The 26,591-nt window shown below is 47.0% G+C and overlaps 1 protein-coding gene across 1 annotated transcript in view; it reads right to left on the bottom strand.

Moving 5' to 3' along the window:
- B4GALNT3 (beta-1,4-N-acetyl-galactosaminyltransferase 3) overlaps nucleotides 1-14,126 on the bottom strand; it is a 108,271-nt gene extending 94,145 nt beyond the window's left edge. The window contains exon 1 of the mRNA XM_039520530.1: nucleotides 13,717-14,126. Within this exon, the coding sequence (XP_039376464.1) occupies nucleotides 13,717-13,858 (142 nt within the window). The 5' untranslated portion in view covers nucleotides 13,859-14,126. The remainder of the gene's footprint in view (nucleotides 1-13,716) is intronic.
- Nucleotides 14,127-26,591: the final 12,465 nt, after the last annotated feature.

Here is a 26,591-nt window from a genome sequence, read left to right on the forward strand (position 1 = left end):
AATCTCTCTTCATCTGAGTGTTTCCAGGCCCTTCATCATTACCGTTGCCCCTCTCTGGGCCACCTCTAATTCTGCAATATCCTCTTTGAGATGGGGTGACCAGTGCTGTACACGGCATTCCAGGAGACTGCATCACTGATTTCTACAAAGGCATTATATTATTCTCTGTATTGATCTCCATCCAACCTATAGGGATAGAAGACTCTGGAGATCTGTGGTTGGCGGCCCATACCCTGGTTGGGGTGACGGGCATGAATGATGATGATGAATGAACATCTGGTTTGCTTTTCTGATCACAGCTGAATGTTGAACCAAGGTCTTCATTGAGCTGTCCTGAGTGACATCCACATCCTTTTCCTGAGCTCATATAGTTAATTTAGAACATTCTAAGGTGTAGGAATAGTTTAATTTTTCTCTGCAATGTGCATTACTGTGCATTTATTGACACCAAACTAAGGCTTTGGCTACACTTGCATTTCAAAGCGCTGCCACGGCAGCGCTGCCGCGGCAGCGCTTTGAAGCGCTAAGTGTAGTCAAAGCGCCAGCGCTGGGAGAAAACTCTCCCAGCGCTGTCCGTACTCCACTTCCCTGTGGGGAATAATGGACAGCGCTGGGAGCGCGGCTCCCAGCGCTGGGGCTTTGACTACACTGGCGCTTTGTAGCACCGCAATTTGCAGCACTGCAGAGGGTGTGTTTTCACACCCTGCTGCAGCGCTGCAAATTTGTAAGTGTAGCCAAGCCCTTAATTTGCCATCAGGCTGCCCATTCACCTGGCTTGACTGAGTTCCTCTGAAGTTCACACTCCACTCCAAAACTAATTCCTCTCCTCCACCCTCTCTTCCCTTCTGGAGGCTACAGTCCAGGTGAGTTTCGTGAGTGGGAAGCCATGAGACGTTCGAGTGTGACCCATGGCTGCCTCATTGGATTTTGTTGTAGTAATGCACACATCAGCAGAGCAGGTTGCGTAATAAAGGCAGAACAGGTAAGTGCCTAGACTAGCAGTGGCACGAAGGCAGGACAGGCTGGGTCTAGTATAAAAACAGCAACAATACAGCCTACTCCAGAACTCCTACTAAAGCCCATATAAGGCTTCACATCTATACATATTAAGCACTTCACAAGGATGAGTAAAGCAGCAGCAGCAATTTTACGAACTCAGTAAGCTGAGGTACAGATAGAACAAGTGACCATTTAGGCAGCTAAATATTAGCGGCAGTAAAATCTTTGGTAGCTGGTTATTGAGGGTCTGGGAGGGGGCGTGGATAGATGCCCATTTTCCTAAGGCAACAAAACCCCAGCTCTGCCCATCAGTGAACCCCTCCTTAAATATGGGGAGATGCCTGCTCCAAAGAGCGATACCGAGACTGATGGAAGAGTAGGGTTTCCTACGAAGCCCTGTGACTCCACCTGCACTGCCCCATCCTAGCTGGGACTCCCAAGGTTTTCCTCTGAGGACCTCATATCCCTGAGTGTGACACTTCCGCTTCTCATCTCAAAGGGACTTTTGAAAAGCAAGGGACTCTGGGCTCTCTGCAGAGAGATTTAATACCATTCTCCTCTCTGACCCAGCCAAGCCTGGAAAGACAGACACAGCTCTTGGCAAGAAACATCCTATCTAAATTTAGCCTCCAGCTCTCCACCCAGGCAGCTCAAATGCTTTGGAAGCCTGGGCAATGGTGAGGTAATGACTGGGAGATTCTTTCTTTAGGCAGCCCACATGGCCACATACTGCCAGCTAAATATAAACCTGGTGAATGGAAGAACTTGTGTTGGTTCTGGATGAAGCAGCTCCCATTGAGCGTCTCACAAGGAGGGAGAAAGACCAATTTCAGCTTCCAGAGAACCTAGGGTTACCAGATGTCCCAATTTTATAGGGACAGTCCTGATATTTGAGGCTTTGTCTTCTATGGGTGCCTATCACCCCCTGGCCCCTGTCCTGATTTTTCAAACTTGCTCTCTGGTCACCCTAAGGGAACCAGGGTTTTTGGCGCAGGGAGACGTCATTAGTAATACTCAGTCCCATCAGAGCACAGGTCTGCCTTTACCTATTGGATTTTCAGGCCTCTTTCACAAACATATGTGGTCTAAATCTTTAGAGAAAGATCAAGGCCCAATACCTTGGAAACCAGCGCACAACTCAAAGCAAATTTATTCACTGGAACATCACATAGCTGATAAGGCATGAATGAGAACTGGCCTCATTCCCCATTCCTTTCCACAGTGCTACATCTGGCGAGAAAGGCACAGCTGATGAAAAGCTAAAGCATACAGCATTCTACCAGGATGCAGCTTTTCTTGAACCACTACTGCCTCACAACTGCCTGAGTTTGCACGTGCAACATAGTATGATACTAATGCTACTGGTTTCAGAGTGGTAGCCGTGTTAGTCTGTATCAGCAAAAAGAATGAGGAGTACTTGTGGCACCTTAGAGACTAACATTTATTTGGGCATAAGCTTTTGTGGGCTAAAACCCATTTCATCGGATGCATGCAGTAGAAAATACAGTAGGAAGTTGTATATACACAGATAACATGAAAAAATGGGTGTTGCTATACTAACTATAACGAGACTAATCAATTAAGGTGGGCTATTATCAGCAGGAGGAAAAAAAACTTTTGTAGTGATAATCAGGATGGCCCATTTCCAACAGTTGACAAGAAAGTGTGAGTAACAGTAAGGGAAAAAATTAGCATGGGGAAATATAGTTTTACTTTGTGTAATCACCCATCCACTCCCAGTCTTTATTCAAGCCTAATTTAATGGTGCCCAGTTTGCAAATTAATTCCAATTCAGCAGTTTCTAAGTGGAGTCTGTTTTTGAAGTTTTTTTTGTTGGAGTATTGTGACTTTTAGGTCTGTAATTGAGAGACCAGGGAGGATGAAGTGTTTTCTGACTCGTTTTTGAATGTTATAATTCTTGATGTCTGATTTGTGTCCATTTATTCTTTTGCGTAGAGACTGTCCAGTTTGGCCAATGTACATGGCAGAGGGGCATTGCTGGCACATGATAGCATATATCACATTGGTAGATGTGCAGGTGAACGAGCCCCTGATGGTGTGGCTAATGTGATTAGGTCCTATAATGGTGTCTCTTGAATAGATATGTGGACAGAGTTGGCAATAGGCTTTGTTGCAAAGATAGGTTCCTGGGTTAGTGTTTTTGTTGTGTGGTTGCTGGTGAGTATTTGCTTCAGGTTGGGGGCTGTCTGTAAGCGAGGACTGGCCTGTCTCCGAAGATCTTCAAAAACAGACTCCAATGAGAAACTGCTGAATTGGAATTAATTTGCAAACTGGGCACCATTAAATTAGGCTTGAATAAAGACTGGGAGTGGATGGGTCATTACACAAAGTAAAACTATATTTCCCCATGCTAATTTTCCCCTACTGTTACTCACACCTTCTTGTCAACTGTTGGAAATGGGCCATCCTGATTATCACTACAAAAGTTTTTTTTCCTCCTGCTGATAATAGCCCACCTTAATTGATTAGTCTCGTTATAGTTGGTATAGCAACACCCATTTTTTCATGTTATCTGTGTATATACAACTTCCTACTGTATTTTCTACTGCATGCATCTGATGAAATGGGTTTTAGCCCACAAAAGCTTATGTCCAAATAAATGTGTTAGTCTTTAAGGTGCCACAAGTACTCCTCATTCTTTTTACTAATGCTACTGTTACATGTGGTTCAATGCAAACCCCATGCCCAGATAAACTCTCAAGAGACATTAGCATTCACCTGACACAGAAAGAAGGAATCAGGCTGTTGCAGCACCAGGACACAGGTGCAATGTGCCCTTGAGTAATCACAGCCCAACCTGACTCACCAAGGCAGGAGGGAGTAGCCTGGGAACATGTACTGTGCAGAAGTCTTGGCATCTCCACACATGCCAGTCATACATGTCATGGGTAAACAAATGGGGCTTTACAACAGTCAGTTAGTCTATAAGGTGCCACAGGATTCTTTGCTGCTTTTACAGTCCCTTTGTAATAATCCTATATAACATTTGTACAGCACCTTCACCACAGAGGGATCCCCAAACCTTTTACAAACTATGGGCCTCATTCCAAGAATGCTAAGCACTTGCACCTCACATTGACTGCAGTGGGAGGCACAGACTCTCAGGATCAGACCCTGCATATACACAGGAATCACATCACAACTGAAATGAAGTGCAAGGGAAACAGCTAGGCAAACATATAACTTGCAGCATCCCACAGAGCAGTGGTGAGGAGGTATTTTAGCCCATGACAGATAATCATAGGCAGTGTTAGTCCAACATCCCCCACATGGCCCTGCCAACATGCCTCATGACTGACCTGAAGGGACCATCTGCAGGAACAAGAGAGAAGATCAGTCTTGGTGGCCTTAGCTTCTCTGCTGAGAATGCCAATAAAGAAACCAATTATAATGGTGGTTCTTGTGATGTGGACACACATCCATTAGGGTCTGGACTGAGATCCATCAACTGCACCCAGGCCATTAAGCCGCCGACAGATGGTAATGACTTCTGCTCATTCCCCCCCCTCACCTAGAGGTAAATGGATGATGTAGAAGAGAGAGTCTCCATACCCCATTAGCAATATCCAGCGTCATCTAGTGCCTCCTTCCCCCTCCCTTTAGTTTATTAGATGGCAATGCATCCTGTGTTCTAATCTAGGGAACTAGATTCCTGGAAAACTGTGTGTTTGAGGCTATATGGAAGAACATCTCCTAGGTCCTTCAAAAGCATAGGAACATCACAGGCAGACCTGGAAGTGAGGGCATTTTTCTGCTGCTAGCACCTTCCATGAGGCAATCATTTTGAAGGTGTTACCTTTTAGTTTGCGGTCTTTTCCCTTTGGCTTATAGTTTATACTCAATGCGTACAAGAAAAATACGTGCAGCCAGAAATCAGCGAGTCTCTGCCCATGAGTATTGCATAACCCTGCATGCAAATAATCATGCACAACACTGCAAATGTATGTGTAATGTGTGTGCCCATGAACCTCTGTATGTAAATCTACTCTGAAAGATCCCTCTGTGTTTCTGGGCACACTTGTTTCTTAGTGTGCTTGGGCACAGCAGCTAGAGAGAGAAGATGACACACTTGAACAAACCGGGGTTAGTTTCAAGGAAGTAGCCTTGGGCTGCACCCAGCTTGCTGCTTCCCTTGTACACAAATGCACACACATCTGCCACTACCATGTCCAGATTCTGAGCAATTCATAGTGCTACATCATACCCTGGAGGCAAAAGAGCCCACTCCCAGGAAAGAGAAAAGGGCCTGCTCTGGGGAGGCATGGAGGGAAGGGAGCCAGGAGTTGCATGCTGGGAGAAGGAAAGAAGGTCCTGCCAAAAGAGGCCCATGGCCCTTTAAAAGGGGTATTATTAGCTCATTTGTCTGGTTTCTTCGGAGCCCTCCTCATTCTCCACCTCAGACACTGGGACTACGCACTACTGTGTTAGGAGAGCTGCTGCACTAGACTCTGGAAACCAGACAGAACCATTTGTTGCTCAGTCCATCACAAACAAGACAGTACACTCCTAGCATCAGTGAATGAAGCAGTGGGGTAGAGCTGCTGCCAAAGTGCCACCAATCATGGCTTCTCCCCCCCCCCCCCCCTTGGGGCAACAAAAACACTAGAGCTGGCCCGTGTGGCAAATTGCCAGCACTATTATGATGGGGTCTCATACTTTCTCTTCTTTGGAAAGGGTTCAGGGCACCATTTCTTGTCCCTGAATTGGAATATTAATTGCCCCACTAGTGTCCTTGAGGAGGGGAGTGGAGAGGGAGGGACCTGGTCCTGCCCTCTACTCCAGGTCCCAGCCCAGGGGCCCTGAGGATAGTGGTGAACCACTTGAACTGGCAGTTCCATCCCCTGGGCTACTTCCCTCTCCTGCCCTTTAGCTTGTGGGGGGCTTCCTACCCTCCCTCTGCACAAGCCAGGTGCCCCTTACCTAGGATCTTGGACTTCTTAGCCCACCACAGCACTCCTCCAAACTTTCCTCTGTTTCCCTTCAAACTGTTCTCTACTCCAACTCCCACACTGTCTGATTGAAGCAGGGGGGTTTTATTATGTGACTGACTGCAGGTGCTCTAATTGGCTTCAGGTGCTCTAGTTAATCTATAGCAAACTTTCTTCCCCTTACAGGGAGTAAGGCTCCCTTCTAACACTCTCCTGCTGCCCTCTGGCCATGCTGTATCACACCCTGCATAAAGAAATGAGGAGGAACAGAGAAGAGTGGGAGGGACAAGTTTAGGAATGGCCTCTGATTACCTTGTTCCAACCAGTGACACCCTCCAAGCAATCTAATCCAATCCTTCACACAGAGGTCTTGATTACTCAGTGTGTCATTCACACCTGCAAGAAGGAAATTCAATGCTTGTTGGGACTGTTTGTACTTTTTATAGCTTCATGAGACACCTCTGCCTCTGCTGCAGAATGTATCACAGTCTATGCAAGAACAGCTGATATTTTCAAAATCCCTAAAAGCAGAGGAAAAGCTCCCCTGATGCTTCTGGCTTGGACCCTGCTCCCTTGACATTTCCCCTCCACCTTAGATGGTGACATGAGGATTCGCCAGGCAAGGGAATGTGAAATGAAAGCAGCAGGAGCCGGTGCTTGACTGGGCAGTTCCTACAGTTTCCAGGCTTTCCACCAGGGGATGGTACAGAAACAGCATCTGATGGGACAAGATGTGGTGGCCCAGCCAGAAGCCCTCTACCCACCTCCGTGCCATGAAGTCAATGGTGTTGTGTGTGAGCATAATTCAGAGCAGATAATTTGGCTTCCAGTGTTCTATTGAGAGAGGGCTTCAATTTCCAGTATGGTCAGTTCAGCACCTTTCCTGAACAATACATTCCATTTAGAAAAAACAAAGCTTCTCCATCTCCAGCACTCAAGCTGGAGGAGGTACTTGACTGCAAAGTTTTTCCACTAAGAGCCCCACATCAAAGAGTTTAGCTCCTGTCAATGGTGGGGCGGGGGGTAAACAAACTGTCTATGACTCCTCAGATTCCTTCCCAGAGGGTCAATTTACTGCCTGCGGCAGCTTATTTCAAATGATGGCAGATGTACCCTGGGTGAGAAGAGCTGCCCATCACTGACCCACTGCTTTGCTTTCCCTATGTTGTTTGCAGCTCATGCCAGTTTCCTTGTTTTTCCTCACTTGATTGTCAACATGTTCATTTAACGATCCTAAAAATCCCAATCAAACAAGTTATTTTACTACTGCCAATGAGATGTCACATTCTTATCAGTCAGACTTCCAGGCAATAAGCAATAGCTTGGAAAAATTAAATGTGATCAGAAACTAACAACTTAATTGAACTGAAATCTGGAGGGCGGGGTGTGTGTGTGTGCAGTGATTGCTGATTCGAGCATCTCTCTGAAAGCAGTGGACTCAGTCCTTCAAGGATGATGGTCCATGCTCTAATTTGCTACTTTGATGTATTTCCTTCTGTAGCAGGGTGGCCACCCTGTTCCTGCCTGGAGGGGTTAAAACAGCCCTGGAGAGGGCTACAGCTGGGAAAAGAAAGGCTGATTGGGAGAAGTAGCCACAGCTGGGGTCACACCCCAATCAGGCCACAGCTGGCCCTATAAGAGGGCTGAGCACCAGAGACTGGAACAGACACTCTCTCTAGCTTCATTGAGAGAGAAGGACCTGGCTGCCTAGGAAGTTGAGAAGGGTATCTAGGGTGGAGCGGTGCTGGGGAGATCCAGCCTGCAGGCCAAGCTAAGGGCCCACAAAAGGATACTAAGACTGCAGAGGGGCAGCCCAGATATAGGCAGAGGCAGCTGCTCCAACCCCCAGCCTTTGCTAATGATGAGTGGTTTATAGATTGCAGTCTGCCCCAGTGAGGGAGGACTAGATGATGACCGACAGTAGCCACTAAGGCAAGGGGAGGATAGAGGGTTGGGGGTTCCCTTGGGTGGGGAGACCCAGAGACTGTGGGGGTACTGCAGAGGGCAGAACCCTGAGAGAAAGGGCACTAGGGTCTGGGGAGGCAGTGGCAGGTGAGCCACTAGCCTGCAGAGGGCGCTCTGGGCTGGAAAAACCTAATTCCCAGGATGGCCAGCAGGAGGCACTGCACTGGTGAGTTGTTGCCCTGCCATACCTTCATTCACAGAAAGTCCCCCCATTCTACTATAAAATAGCCCAAACCACCCACCTCAGTCCAAACATCTGATCCAGACTGCATGTTCTGAATCAAAACTGTGACTCAAGCTCATCTGTCAGGGCATATCTACATTATGTGCTGGATGGATGGGCAGCAATTGATCCAGTGGGGTAGATTTATTGCATCTAGCCTAGATGCAATAAATCCAGGGCCGGCTCCAGACCCCAGCGCGCTAAGCGCGCGCTTGGGGCGGCATTTTGCCGGCAGGGCGGCAGCCGGCTCCGGTGGACCTCCCGCAGGCATGACTGCGGACGGTTCGCTGGTCCCGCGGCTCGGGTGGACCTCCCGCAGGCATGTCTGCAAGAGGTCCCCCGGAGCCGCGGGACTGGCGACCGCCAGAGCGCGCCCTGTGGTGCGCCGCCCTGCTTGGGGCGGCGGGATTCCTAGAGCCGCCCCTGAATAAATCAACTGCTGATTGCTCTCCTGTTGACTCCGGTACTCCTCCAGGGCGAGAGGGTGCAGGCAGTGTTAACAAGGGAGCATCAGCCTTTAACTTACTGCAGTAAGTAGATCTAAGTACGTTGACTTCAGCTATGTTATTCATGTAGCTGAAGTTGCATAACTTAGATTGATTCCTCTTCTTCCTCCCCCAGTGTAGACCATAACCTAGTCTCCAACCCTTCTCTCTAAGTTTACACTCAAATGGACATTTGGAACCTGATCCTCAGCAGGAGTAAACCAATGTAGATCCATTGAAGTCAATGGACACTGATTTACACCAGCTGAGGATTGACCTTTGCAGTGTATACTTTGGACCTAATTCTCATCTCACTAAGACTCATTTACACTTGTTTAAATCCATTGAGTTTGGTGGAGTTACTTATGTGAGAGGAGGATCAGGCCTTAGTTTCTATACTTCTACTTGTAGGGTCCATACCAGTGTGAGGCCATCTGACAACTTCTCCCCTCACCCTACAGAAATGTTGTGGAGAAACAAAGCTTGGAAGGAACTGGGATGACTTCAGCCTCCCTCTGCAAAATGGATTCTGATGGCTGGAGCAGCAGTGCAGCACTACAGCATCCTCATAACTTGAGCTCTGCTCTGTGAGTAGTGGAAATGGGGGATGGGAGTATTTCTGGTGACTCCAGATTGGCCTGGGGGCGTGAGCTCACTTCTTTGGAAAGTATTCCATGGTCATAAAGGAAGTATAACTGGGCTTCAACACATAGGCTATTCCATAAGCACCATCTAGAGACATATTGCACCATCTAGAGACTCTGGAAAAATGCCACAATTTCAACAGCTTCCACCCCTCCATCAACCTCAGCCTGGACCAATCTACACGGGAGGTCCACTTCCTAGACACCACGGTGCTAATAAGTGATGGTCACATTAACACCACCCTATACCAAAAACCTACCGACCGCTATGCCTACCTTCATGCCTCCAGCTTCCATCCCGGACACACCACAAGATCCATTGTCTACAGCCAAGCACTGAGGTACAACCGTATCTGCTCTAACCCCGCAGACAGAGACCAACACCTAGAAAATCTCCACCAAGCATTCTCAAAACTACAGTACCCGCACAAGGAAATAAGGAAACAGATCAACAGAGCCAGACGTGTACCCAGAAGCCTCCTACTGCAAGACAAACCCAAGAAAGAAACCAACAGGACTCCACTGGCCATCACATACAGTCCCCAGCTAAAGCCCCTCCAACGCATCATCAGGGATCTACAACCCATCCTGGACAATGATCCCACACTTTCACAGGCCTTGGGTGGCAGGCCAGTCCTCGCCCACAGACAACCTGCCAACCTGAAGCATATTCTCACCAGTAACTGCACACCGCACCATAGTAACTCTAGCTCAGGAACCAATCCATGCAACAAACCTCGATGCCAACTCTGCCCACATATCTACACCAGCGACACCATCACAGGACCTAACCAGATCAGCCACACCATCACCGGTTCATTCACCTGCACATCCACCAATGTAATATATGCCATCATATGCCAGCAATGCCCTTCTGCTATGTACATCGGCCAAACTGGACAGTCTCTAAGGAAAAGGATAAATGGACACAAATCAGATATTAGGAATGGCAATATACAAAAACCTGTAGGAGAACACTTCAACCTCCCTGGCCACACAATAGCAGATCTTAAGGTGGCCATCCTCCAGCAAAAAAAACTTTAGGACCAGACTCTAAGAGAAACTGCTGAGCTTCAGTTCATTTGCAAATTTGACACCATCAGTTTAGGATTAAACAAAGACTGTGAATGGCTTGCCAACTACAGAACCAGTTTCTCCTCCCTTGGTTTTCACACATCAACTGCTAAAACAGGGCCTCATCCTCCCTGATTGATCTAACCTCGTTATCTCTAGCTTGCTTCTTGCTTGCTTATATTTACCTGCCCCTGGAAATTTCCACTCTTGCATCCGACGAAGTGGGCATTCACCCATGAAAGCTCATGCTGCAAAACGTCTGTTAGTCTATAAGGTGCCACAGGATTCTTTGCTGCTTTTACAGAACCAGACTAACACGGCTACCTCTCTGATACTTGACATCTAGAGACAGTTGAGAGAACTCAGTCACAAACCTAGGAATGGAAATATTGATCTACAGTAGGACCCCTTCCAATCCTAACAGTTCTAGGATTCTCTGCCACTGAAGGAGAGAGTCTAAGCTCTCTTGCCTGGAAAATTACTGAAAATGAATTGCCCATGGGTTTTAAAACAACAAACACGGAGGCTGTTGCATCAGAAAAGTTGCTAATATAAATGCTGACTGGTGCCTTGTTGTGCCTTGCAGCAGGTATTTCCACCTGGGAGACTGGGAAGGAAGGGGATCCAAAAACAAGAGAAGACTGAATAGCTCTGAAAACCTCCCTTCTCCTTCAGTTCTCAGGGGTCTCAGAAAAGACCACCATAATGGAATCAAAACCAAAGCTGCCTCTGCCCCCAACAGGTGGAACATTTACTGAGCTGTACTAGCCCAAGGGAAACAAACACTATTTGTTTTTCATTCCTACCTTTTGATTTCTTTTCAAACAAAACAGGTCTTCGTAGGTAATGAGGTAGGAGGGAGAGTCACAGATGACCTTTTGTTACTGTTGGCAGTTAGCATGGTCCTCCCCACCATGCCAGGAAAATAGGACTCTAGATTATTAAGGTGTTGAGGGAGACTGAGCTCTCCGAGCACTCCTTGTATATGCACGTTTGCTCTGTCCCTGCTGTACTGCAGCCTAGTGCCCGCTGTTTATTCATTTTAGCATTTTAAAAGTAGTATCTGATCACCTTCCACATAAAACCAAGAGCAAGGTCCCTAGCAGGCTTCATGGAGTCTCCAGCAGGGGTCTGGAGAGACAAAATGTTTTGTGTGTGTGGTGTTTTTTTTTTTTTTTTTTTAAGAGATGTTACTAGATTTCCTTATATGGTGGGAGGCTAGTAGGCACTCACAATACTGTCACCCCTTTCTTAAGATGAAAAGGCTTTCACCTAGCACAAGGACTTTTCCCATGTGCTAGGGCAATTCATACCTCCAGGAGCAGAGGAGGAAACACAACACAAATCACAATAAGGTTTACTTGCTCCTTGTCCTTGTCTCTCTTTACTTTCTTGCTCTTGCTACTTGTGCCTTCCTACCATCTCCTCACTGCTAGTATGAAAGCTTTTTCTTTGGTGGCTCATGACATCTGAAACTATGACTCTTTTGAAATACCTCAAAATATCCCATTTTGAACTTTGTCCATGTCTCCTCATTCTACCATTCCTTTGTCATTTAGGAGTTTGCATTCAAGGGATACAGTTTTAGACACTTGATGGATAGATTGTATAGAAGGTATTATACAAAGGAAAATTGTATTGTACCCTATTTCCATTTTCTGCAGCAAACAAACCCCAATGAATGCCCCTAGTTGTAAAAGCTGTCCATAGCTGAAGGTCAGTTTAAATCAACAGGCTTGATTACAGAGCATCATAGCTAGGAGGATTAAACCTCTGTCATTGTTAAAAGCAGCAGTTCAACCAAAAAAAAATCTTGTTTTACCCAAGAGAACAGAGTTGACATAACAGGTGGGCCTAGTGTAAAGCCCAGCTCCTGCAATGAACTCTGTGAAGGTGGACACCTGTGCGCTCATGAAGCTCAGTATTGGCTCAGGTTTTGATTTTCAGAATTTAGGCCCCGATCCCCTTGTCTCTTAAAACTAAGGATCAGATGATTTAAGATGTGTGTGGGAAATGGGATGCTTAAAAGCATTAATAGTTAAAAGGGCCAAAGTGGGGTGTGAAGAGAGACGGCTCAGATTTGGCCCAAAATGTAGATTTGTCTAAAACCCAAACAGGCCATCAAAATGTTCCTATAATTAAAATAAAATTAAAAAATCCACTCATGGAAATAGTTGTTTCCAAATAAACACCTGCAATAGCAGCATTTCCCAAACTTTTGAAAGCTCAGTCCTCTTCAGACAAATGAAACCAATTGTACCTGCTTACAACCCAGCTAGGTTATTAAGGGCCTCCCCAAAACGAGCAATGACTCAGAACAGCCTATGTAAATCTTCAAATATACTTCATCTCCATTTTAACAGGCTTTAATGAAGATTGACATAGTTAACACCACTGACAAGTACCATGGCATCTGAGTTAGCACCCACCAAAATGAAGGAACAGGACAACTCACACCAAAGAGTTATTGTTCCAGGCTCTTTGCAAACTGAGGTAAACATTGCTGCATGGATTACAATTGGGTCACATTTTGAAAGTTTTGTTTGCATCAGGACAGCTAGAGGCTCACAGTTTTTAAAAAATGAAAGCTAAGACTTGGGAGAGCATTGCAAAGCCTGTCTGCAACCAGGGCTAATCCTTTATGCATATGCCACACTGTGGGAAACACCATTGTATTAGGAACCAATGCTTTTGCAGGCTGGAGAACCTAAAAATAAAATTGACTAAAAACAAATGGGAAACTGACTTCTTTGATTTTCATGGCCAAATGGGGAAGAAATGCAAATAGGAAAGAAATACCGATCAGGAAACAGTGACTGTAAATGAGATATTTACCATCCTCTAGTGTTCTAATCTGTGTTACCAACTCAGGGAAGGGGATGGGTTTGTTTAGTCTGATAGTGTCCCACGTTTATGATAAGTGGGAGGGTCCTCTGTTTCCAGGTGTTCTCTATATGGAAGCAATACCGAGCGGAGATAAGGAAGGGCCAGGTGGCAGGAAACACATAAGATTCCCCGTCCACATCAAAATGCAGACGACAGTGCTGCGCCCCCTCACCTTTCCCTCTCCCTCCCCAGACAGCACGCGTCCCCCGGCGGGCAGCGTCCGAGCTAGGGATTCCTCCTTTCTGCGGGCAGCGACACCACTCGCCGGCGCTGGGAGGTAGCAGCCCGCCTGTGGCCCCGTCCCGATGAGCGCAGGGCTCTGCCCCGCAGCTCCTCCCTCGCCCCTTTCCGAGCTGTGCCGCGAGCTGCGGTGGGGCCACATGGCAGGGGGGGGGGCAGGATCAGGGCTCCCCTCCTGGGCCGGGGAGGCTCCTCACCCCGGCAAGTCCCGCGGACCCAGCCCTGCCCGCCCCGCCCCTGGGGAGACTCACTGTGGTTCAGGGGGTGCCCGCTGGCCTCCGCCGACGCCACCAGCTCCAGGTAGGCGGCCCAGAGCCCCACGACCAGCACCCCGAGGGCCAGCAGCAGCCCGAACCGCCTCCGCAGCACCTTCCCCAGCGGGCGGCTCCTCATCCCGCTGCTCAGGACGCCCAGTGCCAGCCTGCCGCGGGGCTCCGGGACATGCTGTGCCCGCGGGGGGTGGGGGGATCCCCGCCCCAGCCTTCACCTGCTCGCCCCACAGTCTCTAGGCTCGGGCTCTGCTCGACTCCCACCCTGTCCCTCTCTGCAAGCGCGGCCGCCGAGCCCGGCTTGCCCTGTCTCCTCGCGCTCGGCAGCCCCAGGCACACCCCTCTCCGGGGGCGGGACTCCAGCCGCCTTCTCCGGTTACCGCGGCTCTTCCCCGCTGCCTCTCGCGCGCCGCGCTTGACCCTGCTGGTGGCTCAGGCGGGGGAGCCCTGGGCGCCAGCTGCCCCACGTTCGCCCTCCTGCCAGTGCCAGCCACCCCCGGCGGGCTTTCCCGGGGGCCTGGCAACCTGGGAGGGGAGGGAGGGGATCTCCCTATGTGTCCTGCCCTGCGGGGGGAGGGGGGAGGACAGGGGGCCTGTCCCAGTCACCGGAGAAGACTAGAAAAGCCTGGGGGATCCTCTCCCCGAGAAGGTTTTGGCTAATCCTTCCCCTTAGTGCAATCCGGGGCTTTCTCCAAGAGTGGGGAGGGGGAAGAGGATGTTCGTGGGGACAGCCAGGCCACAGAGGGGAATGTGCTCCCCCAAGGCATCCTCTGCTCCCCCTCCCATTCGCCCCCTCAGATCAGCAATGGCTGTTCCTTAGAGCATGGGCATCTCCCACTCTTTGGAGTCCTATGTGGCCTGATTTTCCAGAGATCCTAACCCCCCCGTGCCTGTTATTGAATTCAGGGAGCTACAGGTGCCCAGCACCTATGCAATTTGGCAAATCAGGCCAGTGCAGAATGATCTTTACCCAGTGTTGTTGATTGGCTGCAGTGGCACATTTAAGCCTCAGTTTTGCCTACCCAATTTCAAATGTAACTTTTGGCCACTCTGTTCAAAAGGAAGAGTCTAGCTAAGATCCCAGGGTCCTGGCAGTTTATTTCATGGCTGGAATCCCCAGCACCAGCCACTTACCCATAAGGTGCTGTGGACAGTCTCATCTGGTCAGTGACGCTCACTCAGGTGTGAGGATCTCTGAGACAGCAGCTTTTGTTGACTATGGGGAATCTGTGATAGTCTGTACCTCCGGGGAACACCCTGCACCCTCATGATCATCCTTACAATATGATTGTGTGGTATCCAATGCAAAGTTTGTCATGTCGGATGTCTTTGGAAGGCTCATGATGCACTGAGCATTGTCGTTATAGGTTGTAATTTCTTGTATATAGTTATGAGGCTGAAAAATGTGTCCTCCTGGCTTAAAACAAGCCCAGGCAAAACTCCCCAAGAGCAGAGGGGCAGTTCACACCTCATCAGGGCATGTATGGGACAAACCCAGCCCAGCCTCACAGGAACAAAGGACACTGACTGCCCTAGGCAGGAACAAAGAATCTGTTGGACTCCTGAGTGAGTCACCCCCCTTCCCTTGGTCAGATTGGGACTATGATGAGGTAATGCTCACCAGACTTTGAAGTGCGGGGTGTGGGAAGGGGGGAGGGGCAAAGCCAGGAGGGAAGAAAGAACATGATAAAAGGGAGAGACATTTGCCCTGCTCTCTGTCTCTTCCATCTCTCTGTACAGACACTACCACCAAGTGACTGACATGCTGATCAAAGGGGAGAGCCTGTCTGAAGGGCAACCAGTCAGTCAGTCTGTGGTGAGAAGCATCTAAATTTGTAAGGGCATTGAAAGTGTTAAGATCAGCTTAGAATGCATTTTGCTTTTATTTCATTTAACCAAATCTGACTTCTTGTGCTTTGACTTATAATCACTTAAAATCTATCTTTTGTAGTTAATAAATCTGTTTGTTTGTTCTACCTGAAGCAGTGTGTTTGGTTTGAGGTGTATCAGAGACTCCCCTTGGGATAACAAGCCTGGTGCATATCAATTTCTTTGTTAAAGTGATGAACTCATATAAGCTTGCAGCATCCATCGGGAATAACTGGACACTGCAAGATGGAGGTTCCTCGGGTTGTGTCTGGGACCGGAAATATTGGCTAGTGTCATTCGGTGGCACAATCCAAGCAGCGGCTGGCCAAAAGTGCTCACTAACGTACCTGGGAGCAGCTTACATTCTAGAGGCTGTATGTGAACAGCCCGGGAGTGGGGGTTCTCACAACAGAGCAGGGTAAGGCTGGCTCCCAGAGTCAACGATTGGAGTGACCTAGCAGATCACTGGTCCAAATAACACCACATCATCACAAACCTTTTGTAATTATTTTTAGAAAAATAGAAAGAAAGTAGAAAATTTTTTGTAAATTTCCCTGGTGTAGACATGGGTTGAGTGTGAAGAATCAAGCTGGCCACACAGCAGTCATATTAGCTAAATCCATTTTTATAGTGGTTTTAGTCTAACGTGGGTTTAAGATGCTCCTCAGAAGGGCTGAGGCTATTGGCATGTGACCATGTTTCAAAAGTTGTTTTCTAAAATGGACTGCACCTTATTTTACCTGTCCCGTGCCAATCAGAGAAGTGTCCTTTGTATTGCATTCACACCTACAGACCCCAGCCAGGGATTGGAGCCCTCTTTGTTCTAGGCACAGTACATACATAATTAACCTGTGTTAGATTGAAACTCCATTTAAAAATGGGTTCAGCTAACATGGACATTGGAGGGCACAGGCCTTTAACTTCTTTGTGTGGTGTTCTGCCTGAGTGGGAGGATAGGAGAGATGAAACTTGCATTATGTTTAGCTACAGACAAAGTGCCGGGACCCTGCAGGGAGCATGATGGGGCATGCAAATTAAATGGCTAAAATCACTTTGAAAAAAAGAAATGGCCTTTCTTTTTAAAAATCATTGTAGCACCCCAAAGCCATTCCTTTACAGCAGCTTAGTGAAACAAGAGGTGGCTTCGCACCCTAGCGTTGCTTGCTGCTATGGCAGAAAGAATAAGAGGGGGGAAGGGTTATCTGCTCAGATTATTTTGAGATTGATTTGCCCTAAGTTATGATTGCATTTAAGTAATAAAATGATGCCGGAGGTCCTCTGTCTATTATTAGTTATTTAGCACAGATGATGCAGGTGCAGGACAGTACACAAAAATAAAGACAGCTGCTGCTCCCAAAGAGCTCGGAATTTAAAAGGCAGACATAGAAGACAGGATGCACTGGAAAATCGAGAAGGGGCTGGGGGGGGGAGATTAATTATATTTAATTATAAACCCACTTCTTATGAACAGGTCTGTGAGTGCCTCATGACATTTTCTCTCCCTCTCCTTATCCAGAGGGCTTTTATTGTGGGACATTTACAACAAGCAGAGAAATTTATATTTTGTTCTGGAGGTGGAGAGAATTGAGGTGGTTCTGATATCAGTTGGAAGAGAATTCTGTGGGCTGACAAAATAGCTTTGTTTCCTGTGCCTCCAAATCTCACCCTTGTTGATGGCTCTTCTAATCTTCCTATGGAACGTGGCTGTCATGGGAAGTCACTGCTGCAAATGCAAAGTGGCTGCTCATGCATGTGGGGTCAAGTCAAAGGAGGTCTTTGAACAAAAGGACTGACTCTTTAAACAATATCACCCATTATTTACTGGGGAGCTAATGTAGTGAGCAAAGCACAGGGTGATGTGCTCTAGGTGGCCTGTGTTACTAAGCCAGCAGGCTGCTGCATTCTCAACTACCTGAAAATGCTTCACCCTGAAAAGCTTAATTCCTAGGTACAATAGCTATATTGGAAGTCACAAATGTGAAGTCACAATGATCAAAGTCTGAATCTGCCACTGCGGGGTGCAGCCTCCTAGTCAGCTGTTGGTGGAATTTGCTGTCTGGATATCCAGTAACCATGAGTAGCCCTAAGGAAATTTGACCCTGTGAGCCATCTTGATGATCTGAAAGGTGGACACCTGGGATGATATAGTGGTGATGGTGAGTTCTTCATTAGCATTAAACCCAAACAAGATGGAGTTATTTTCAGCCAGGTGCTCCTCATTCAGGCACTGATCTCTCTCAGGAAAGGTCCTTGTCCATCAGCACCAACAGTAATAATTCTGTGTGGTGGTATGAATCCCATGTGGGAAAGAAGCCTTTTATGAGCAGTGGGTAGGTGAAGTTGAAATAGGCTCTTTGCTAGGTTCTCTATTAGCTTGTTCAGAAAGGGGAGGTTAGGCACTGGCGCTGGTGTTGGCATAGTTGATTTCCTTGAGCAATGGTTTCTTCAATACTAGTCAAAAACACTGTACGTTTTAGGGGTGGGAGGCATAGTTCCCTCTTCAAAGGAAGTATCAATAAACACTGCTCTACAGCCAAAATGCTTCTGAAATAAATGGAGTCAAACTTTACTAATTCTGGGTCACTGAGAACGAAAATGATGCTTAAAATTGTTGATTGGCTCTAGTTTTCAAGTTATGCTATTGGGTCAGTATATACGACCCTTGACTTGGGAATAGTGGAGGATAAGTGAGTTATAAAGGGAAGGGATCTCAATTTAAACCAGAAATGACTAAAATACATCTTTGACTGGATCTATGAATAAATCTATGACTGGGTTTGGACAGTACTTGCTTTTTAGGCAAAACAATGAATGATGCAATCTGAAGCTGGTATTGCGTCATACATGATATGAATTGCATCATGTTATTCCTAGAAGTCATGGATGATGCAATCATAACAAAGCTTACATCACTCTGCTGAACAAATTTCCCTATATCAGCTCTAGAAATCATACAGTGTCGTGCTCTCTTATTTGTCAGTGTTTGATTTTGCAAAGGGACACATTTCTGTTTAGCCAAAGTGAGCAGAGATGCCTCGTACTTGTGTGAACAGTGCAGATAACTTCTGCTATGTTTGTGGTGAAGTGACTTTTGCATCACAAAAGCACAGTATAACCACTATGGTTAAGAAAGCCTATCACCTTTATTTTGTCTGCAAAATTGGAGATCAGGACAAGAGGTGGGCACCACACATATGCTGCAACACTTGTGCAACAAATCTTCGCCAGTGGTTGAGCAGGAAAAGGAAATCTATGCCTTTTGCAGTGCCAATGATTTGGAGAGAGCCAACAGATCAGACCAGCAATTTTTACTTCTGCATGGTGCCTCCAGTTGGGAAAGGTGTGTCAAAGAAGAAAAAGTGGACTGTGCATTATCCAAACATTCCATCAGCTATACTCCCAGTACCCCATGGAGAAGGACTGCCGGTTCCTGATGCACCAGAATCATTCTCACTTGAGTCAGACGAGGAAGAGGATGAAACTTCTGGTCCTGAACCATCAATGTCACAGGACCCATATTTTCTCCCGTCCTCCTCCTCTGAACCATACCTCATAACACAAGGTGAACTGAATGACCTTGTCAGGGATTTGGAACTACCCAAGAGTAAGGCAGAGCTGTTGGGCTCCAGACTACAGCAGTGGAATCTCCTGGCAGGTGATGTTAGGGTTTCCATGTTCTGTGACCGTCAAAAGGATCTTGTCCCATTCTTCTTCATGGAAGGTGATCTTGTAGCCTGCAACAACATCGATGGTGTGATGGCAGCCCTTAACATTGTTCACGGTCCAGAGGAGTGGAGACTGTTCATTGATTCATCGAAGACGAGTCTTAAAGCTGTTTCACTGCATAATGGCAATGTTTTGCCATCAATTCCAGTTGGTCATGCAGTCCATATGAAGGAAACCTATGACAACATGAAACAACTTTTGAGGTGCATAAACTATGACCAACATCAGTGGCAGCTTTGTGGCAATTTGAAGGTTGTTGCTCTCTTGCTTGGTCTGCAGACTGGATACACAAAGTACTGCTGTTTTCTCTGCGAATGGGATAGTCGTGCAAGAGATTCCCACTACATCAAGAAAGATTGGCTACTCCGACAGTCATTGGAGCCTGGGAGGAAAAGTGTTCAGCATCCACCACTTATTGAATCAAGGAAGATTTTGTTACCACCCTTACACATCAAGCTGGGTCTGATGAAGAACTTTGTCAAGGCCATTGACAAAACACAAGCAGCTTTCAAGTACCTCTGTGGAAAATTTCCAAGGTTAAGTGAAGCTAAGATAAAGGAAGGTGTCTTTGTTGGTCCTCAGATTCGTGAACTTCTTCAAGATGATGCATTTGACCATGCACTGCGTGGCAAGGAAATGACGGCATGGAAAGCCTTCCAGTTAGTGGCAATAAATTTTCTCAGAAACAACAAGGCAGACAACTACAGGTTGTTAGTGGAAAACCTCCTCAAGGCATACAAAAGCCTTGGTTGCAACATGTCACTAAAGATACATTTTTTGCACACTCATCTAGATTTTTTTCAATCGAACTGCGGAGCAGTGAGCGACGAGCATGGCGAGTGATTTCACCAGGACATTGCAACACTGGAGAAACGCTATCAGGGCAAATGGAGCCCATCAGTGCTTGCAGACTGTTGCTGGACAGTGACAAGAGATGCTCCATTTAATGAATACAAGAGACAAGCCAAGAAGCGCTGAGTAGACACTGAATAGGACTAAAAACTATGTACATAATAGTTTTTTGCCTTTTGTTTCATAATAAATTTTATTTATATAACCCTTTTGCTGATTTTTAAAGTGTTACATAAACAGGACAGGTGAAATATTATCATGTAACGCAACCATAAACACACGAAAAGACCTAGGTTTACAATTTATGATTAAAACTCTATCTACACAATATACATAGACATAAAATGTAAAAACTTAAATATATTAGAAACAGTAGCCAATCAGTTGTTTTAATTGTCATATTTTAATTCAGCACATCAAAATACATAATAAATAGCACATTTTATCTCTGAAGCAGACGACTTCTCAAAAATTGTAGACCAGTGTAATGTCTGTTGAACCAGCTAGAATTTTTTGGTTAATTTCTTGATAATAAATGCAGCCTTTGAATTGAGGAACTACTCTGTAGCTATACTATACAGGCATTGTGACGGGTTGGATCACAGAAACCCCCTTGGGACTGCCAACTGATGTGCTGAGACTACTTCTAACCTGTTTTCCCTGCCAGCTTGGGACTCCAGAACCCTGCCTGTTTCAGCCAGACACGCTAGCCTGCTACAAACCCAGACCCAGGTCTGAACAACATCCTGCAAAAGCTGCAGGCTTAACTGAAAACAGCTTAAGAAGTGTTCCTGTCTCCATCACCCAGATGCCCAGTTCCCAATAGGGTCCAAACCCCAAATAAATCCATTTTACCCTGTATAAAGCTTATACAGGGTAAACTCATAAATTGTTTGCCCTCTATAACACTGATAGAGAGAGATACATAGCTGTTTGCTTCCCCATCCAGGTATTAATATATACTCTGGGTTAATTAATAAGTAAAAAATTACTTTATTAAATACAAAAAGTCAGATTTCAGGGGTTCCAAATAGTAACAGACAGAAAAAAATGAATTACCAAACAAAATAAAATAAAACACGCAAGTCTAAACGGAATACAGTAAAAAAACTGATTACAGATAAAATCGCACCCTCAGATGTTTCAATAAGTTTCTATCACAGATTGGACGCCTTCCTAGTCTGGGCACAATCCTTTCCCTTGGTACAGCCCTTGTTCTAGCTCAGGTGGTAGCTACGGGATTTCTCATTATTGCAGCCCCCTTTGTTCTGTTCCACTCTCTTATATAGCTTTGGCACAAGGTGGGAATCTTTTGTCTTTCTGGGTCACCTCCCCTTCTAAATGAGAAAAAAACCAGGTTCAAGATGGATTTTAGTACCAGGTGACATAGGGTATGGCTACACTTGCGAGTTGCAGCGCTGGTGGAGGCTTTCCAGCGCTGCAATTAGTAAGTGTCCACACCTGCAGGGCACATCCAGCGCTGCAACTCCCTGGCTGCAGTGCTGGCCGTACACCTGGCTCAGCATGGGGAATAAAGATTGCAGCGCTGGTGCTGCAGCGCTGGTCATCAAGTGTGGCCACACACCAGCGCTGTTATTGGCCTCCAGGGTATTAGCAGATATCCCAGAATGCTTTTATAAATTACTCTCTTTGTTTTGTTATGCAGCCTCTCTTTGTTTTGTTGTGAACTCGGAGCTCCGTAGCTCCGTTGATCCCGGAGCTGCTTATCTACAAACACAGCTCCTGTTTGCTGTGATCAATCTGTGAACAATCAAATGAGTTAATGAGGCAGGCAGGGAGTGAGGGCTTGGCTACACTTACAAGTTGCAGCGCTGGGAGTTACAGCGCTGGTCATGCACTTTCCAGCGCTGTATTGAGAGGTGCATTGTGGGCAGCTATCCCACAGAGCACCTCGTCCCATTTTGGCGCTGAGTATTGTGGGAAGGAAGGAAGCACATCCCAGCATTCACTCCGCCATTGTGAGTGTCTTTCTGTTTTACTCTCTGTGTGAATCGCGATTTCTGTGGCAAATGGAGCGCTGCTGAGGACTGTGCTGATGAGTGTCGCCAGCACAATTCCTTCAGCTCCAAAGTGACAGTGAGGAGTCTAAACAAGCACTGACTGGTGGGATCACATCGTCATGGAAGTCTGGGATGACGAGCAGTGGCTGCAGAACTGAAAAGCCACTTTCATGGGACTGTGTGCTGAGAAGCCACAAGATTGAGCTGCCCTGACGGTGGAAAAGCGGGTGGCTATTGCAATCGGTCGGGAACCAGTTTGGAGTGGGAAAGTCGACCGTTGGAATCGTTTTGATGCAAGTTTGCAGGCAATTAATCGCATCCTGCTAAGAAAGACCGTGACTCTAGGAGCGTGCAGGACATTGTGGATGGCTTTGCACAAATGGGTTTCCCTAACTGTGGAGTATTCTGCCCCACCTGGCATCAATGGTTCTCCAGGCGCTTGTGGATCACATTGACATTTACACAGGCTGGCCTGGAAAGGTGCATGATGCACGCATCTTTTGGAACAGTGGCCTGTTCAGGAAGATGCAGGCAGGGACTTTTTCCCAGACAGGAAGATCACAGTGTTACTGCCTTGGCTCATGAAACCCTATACAGGGAAGCTTGACAGGAGCAAGGACCGGTTCAACTACAGGCTGAGCAATGACTGTGGAGTGTGCTTTGGCATTCCTTGTATGGGAAGCTAGACTTGGGAAAGCAGCATCCCCGGGTTATATCATGCTGTACCCTCCATAATATTTGTGAAGGGAAGGGTGAAACATTCAGTCAGGCATGGACCACTGAGGTTCAAGTCCTGGAGGCTGAATATGCACAGCCAGAGAGCAGGGCTAATAGAGAGGCCCAACACAGGGCTACAAGGATTAGGGATGCCTTGAGGGAAGAATTTGAGGCTGAAAGTAATGTTTGCTGCCTTGCATGGGAGTGAATTGCACTGTTTACACTGTTATTCTATTATCCCTAAAATGATTTGCAGTGCCTCTTTCTTTACTGGGCTAAGGTATCTTTCACTATCTGCTATAATAAAGACTGTTTTCAAAGCCAAGAATTGTTTTATTGAAAAGAAAAAAACTTCCTTGACAGACAGACACACAACATTTCATGAACACAAGAGGGCAGGGGTGTGGGTTGGTGAACTGTACAGTCACAAGTTTGCATATGTCCTGTCTGGATTGCTGTTTAATGAATCCTGCACTTCAGGGTGCATATACTGCATGGTGATGGGGTTGAGTGCAGAGGACAGGTGTTGGAGGCAGATGGTGGCGGTAAGAACCTGAATGCTGGGGAAAGGTGGTTTGAGCTGACATTGGGGCACAAGGCAAAAAGCTTTGGGACGGGAGTGCTCTGCTTGACAGGATGCTTAGAAGCTGCTCTGTGCTTTTCCTTTTGGCCACTGCATTTCTCTGCCGGTTCCTGCTTTCCTCTGGCGGATCTTGCTTTCCTTTTCTCTCCACTCCTTCAATTCTTTACTCTCTCTAGCAGACTGATGAAGAACAGTTTTCAGCATGTCCTCTTTGCTCTTTCGGGGATTTTTTCTCAAATTGTGCAGCCTCTGTGCTGTGGAACATCTGCTCAGTCCAGTAGTCAAGGTCACTGTAGAAACCCAGAAATGACAACATTTAATAGGGCAGCATTGTATTCACTATCTCCAGACATTAATAGTTACACTGAGGAGTTCTCACTTTAGCATTCTTTTACCACACACATAACACAACAGAAGCCACGAAATGGTGAGTGAGGGTGCTTATAGAGGAGAAGTGGGGCTTGATTGATAGAGGAATCTGGAGTGATAGAGGGTTGAGTGAAGATGCAGCTGCAGGGTGATCTTCACTATCTCCCTATCTCTTCACTAAAGAGTCTCCCAACATTTTTCACAGGACTTAATCCTGGAAGATGTCTCCTGCTGCGAGTCACTAGGGAACAGCGGGAGGCTCTTTTACAGCAATGTGGATTCTGCCGCCTGTGTTCAGAAATGGCAGCGTGACTGGGACAAGGAACACAGTGGCTCTCCTATAAACCTGCAACTGGCTGAAACTTATGTGATAGACCACATCAATGGGCTATTCCACATCTAGGCTGGCATGCATGCAGCCATAACCCCCCTTCCTCTCCAGAAACATTTCCACCCAGAAAATAATAACCCGCTCCTCTGCTTGTCCTTCTGCAACTGCTGGCTGCCTCCTGGCTTGAGAAGAGCTCCTGGCTGCATGCCTCCTGGAAATCTGGGGTGTCTTCCCCATCCCAGTAGCTTCACTGCCACCTCTGCCTCCGCCGCCGCCGCCTCCTCCTGTCCCCAGCCTGCTCAGAAGTGTCCATCGTTGTCCTGGGATTGCGCGCCCATCTCGGCTTTGTAATAGGCACTCCGCAGCTCTTTAACTTTCACCCTGCATTGTATCATGGCCCCTATCCAGCATGGACCTTGATACCTGCTCAAAGATATCAGCGCAGCTGGCTCCCCAAACACTAATGAGATCCTGCGCCAGTGCTCCATGCTGGGGCTCGTTGGAGGCATGGTCACCTGTAAAGATTAACTGATTGCACTCCACACCTGGCTGCAGCAAACAGGAAGGAGATTTTTAAAATTCCCGGGCATTTAAGGTCACCTGAGGCAAGAGCAGTAGAGTGCAAACTGATGAGCAGAGTGGCTGAACAGGAATTCTGGGATAACTCCTTATTCCCTGGAGGACAATTAAAGTGCTGGTGAGTGTCCACCTGCTGAGCAGCGCTGGATCACCAGCACTAACCGGGATGGGTTTTCAGCCAGCGCTGCAACCAGGTAACTGCAGCGCTGGAAAGCCTCCACCAGCGCTGCAACTTGTAAGTGTAGCCAAGCCCTGAGTGTTTGCTTGACAGAAACGGGGCAGAGGGGAGAGAGGGAGTCCGTTGGCTGCAGGCTGTTTGCAGTTAAGAGTTAAGGGTAAGGGATCGGGAACATGTTCTGATTTTTCAAGGCAGGAAGGTAACACACAGTGTTGGCTCCAAAAATCCACTCTCTCTCTCGCCCGCTCCCAGTCACACTACGCCCAACCCCACCCCCCTCTTTTGAAAAGCACGTTGCTGCCACTTGAATGCTGGGATAGCTGCCCATAATGCATCACTCCCAACAGCACTGCAAATGTGGCCACACACCAGCACTGGTAGCTGTGAGTGTGGCCACACACCAGCACTGTTCCTGCACAGCTGGACGACCAGCGCTGCAACTACCAGCGCTGCAGATTTGTAAGCAGCGCTGGTCATCCAGCTGTGAAGCGCTGGTGTGTGGCCACACTGCAGCTACCAGCGCTGGTGTGTGGCCACATTTGCAGCATTTCCAGCGCTGTTGGGAGTGATGCATTATGGGCAGCTATCCCAGCATTCAAGTGGCGGAGCCAACACTGTGTGTTTTAGTCTTAACTCTTAATTGCAAACAGCCTGCATGCCTGCCTCTCATTTGATTGTTTACAGCCAGGTACAGATGATCACAGCAAACAGGAGCTCTGTTTGTTTTTAGATAGCAGCAAGGAGCTCCACAGAGCTGTTCACAACAGGGAGGAGGATCTCATTTGATTGTTCACAGATTGATCACAGCAAACAGGGGAGGTTCACAACAAAACAAAGACAGGCTGCATAACAAAACAAAGGGAGTAATTTAGTTAAAAGCATTCTGGGATATCTCCTTATTCCCTGGAGGCCAATAAAAGCACTGGTGTGTGTCCTGATGAGCAGCGCTGGATCACCAGCGCTCAGCCAGCGCTGCAGCCAGGAGTTGCAGCGCTGTGTAGCCAAGCCCTTAGTGTAGCCATACCCATAGTCGCATGTCCTGTGAGACCCCAAGCCTTCATTCTTCCCAGCCTGACTCACAGGAAGGCCTGCAAGCAAGCAGAGCCATACACAGTCAATTGTTGTGGTTGATGGGAGCCATCAAGATTCCAAACCACCATTAATGGCCCACACTTTGCATAATTACAATAGGCCCTCAGAATTATATTTCATATTTCTAGTTTCAGATACAAGAATGATACCTACATAAAAATAGGATGACCACACTCAGTAGATTATAAGCTTTGTAATGATACCTTACAAGAGACCTTTTGCATGAATCATATTCCAGTTACATTATATTCACACTCATTAGCATATTTTCATAAAATCATATAGAGTGCAACATCACAGGCATCTTCACTTCCCTTTCATCATGGTTTTGCTTCTAGTTACCAAATCACTGTTTCTACAAATGGCTTTTAGCGCTGTGCCAAGGCCCCTCCTCTGTGGAGTTGCAAAAGTTTCAATTCTCTGCCTTTTTTCCTTTCTGTCTACCACTCCCATTTCTGTCTTATTTTCACTAATTATCAGCTCTATAGTGATGATACCCAACTATACATAACTTTCAGCAGCTTTACTGACTCTTTTTTG

The sequence above is a fragment of the Mauremys reevesii genome, linkage group 1 (assembly GCF_016161935.1).
Source record: "Mauremys reevesii isolate NIE-2019 linkage group 1, ASM1616193v1, whole genome shotgun sequence".
NCBI lineage: Eukaryota > Metazoa > Chordata > Testudines > Geoemydidae > Mauremys > Mauremys reevesii.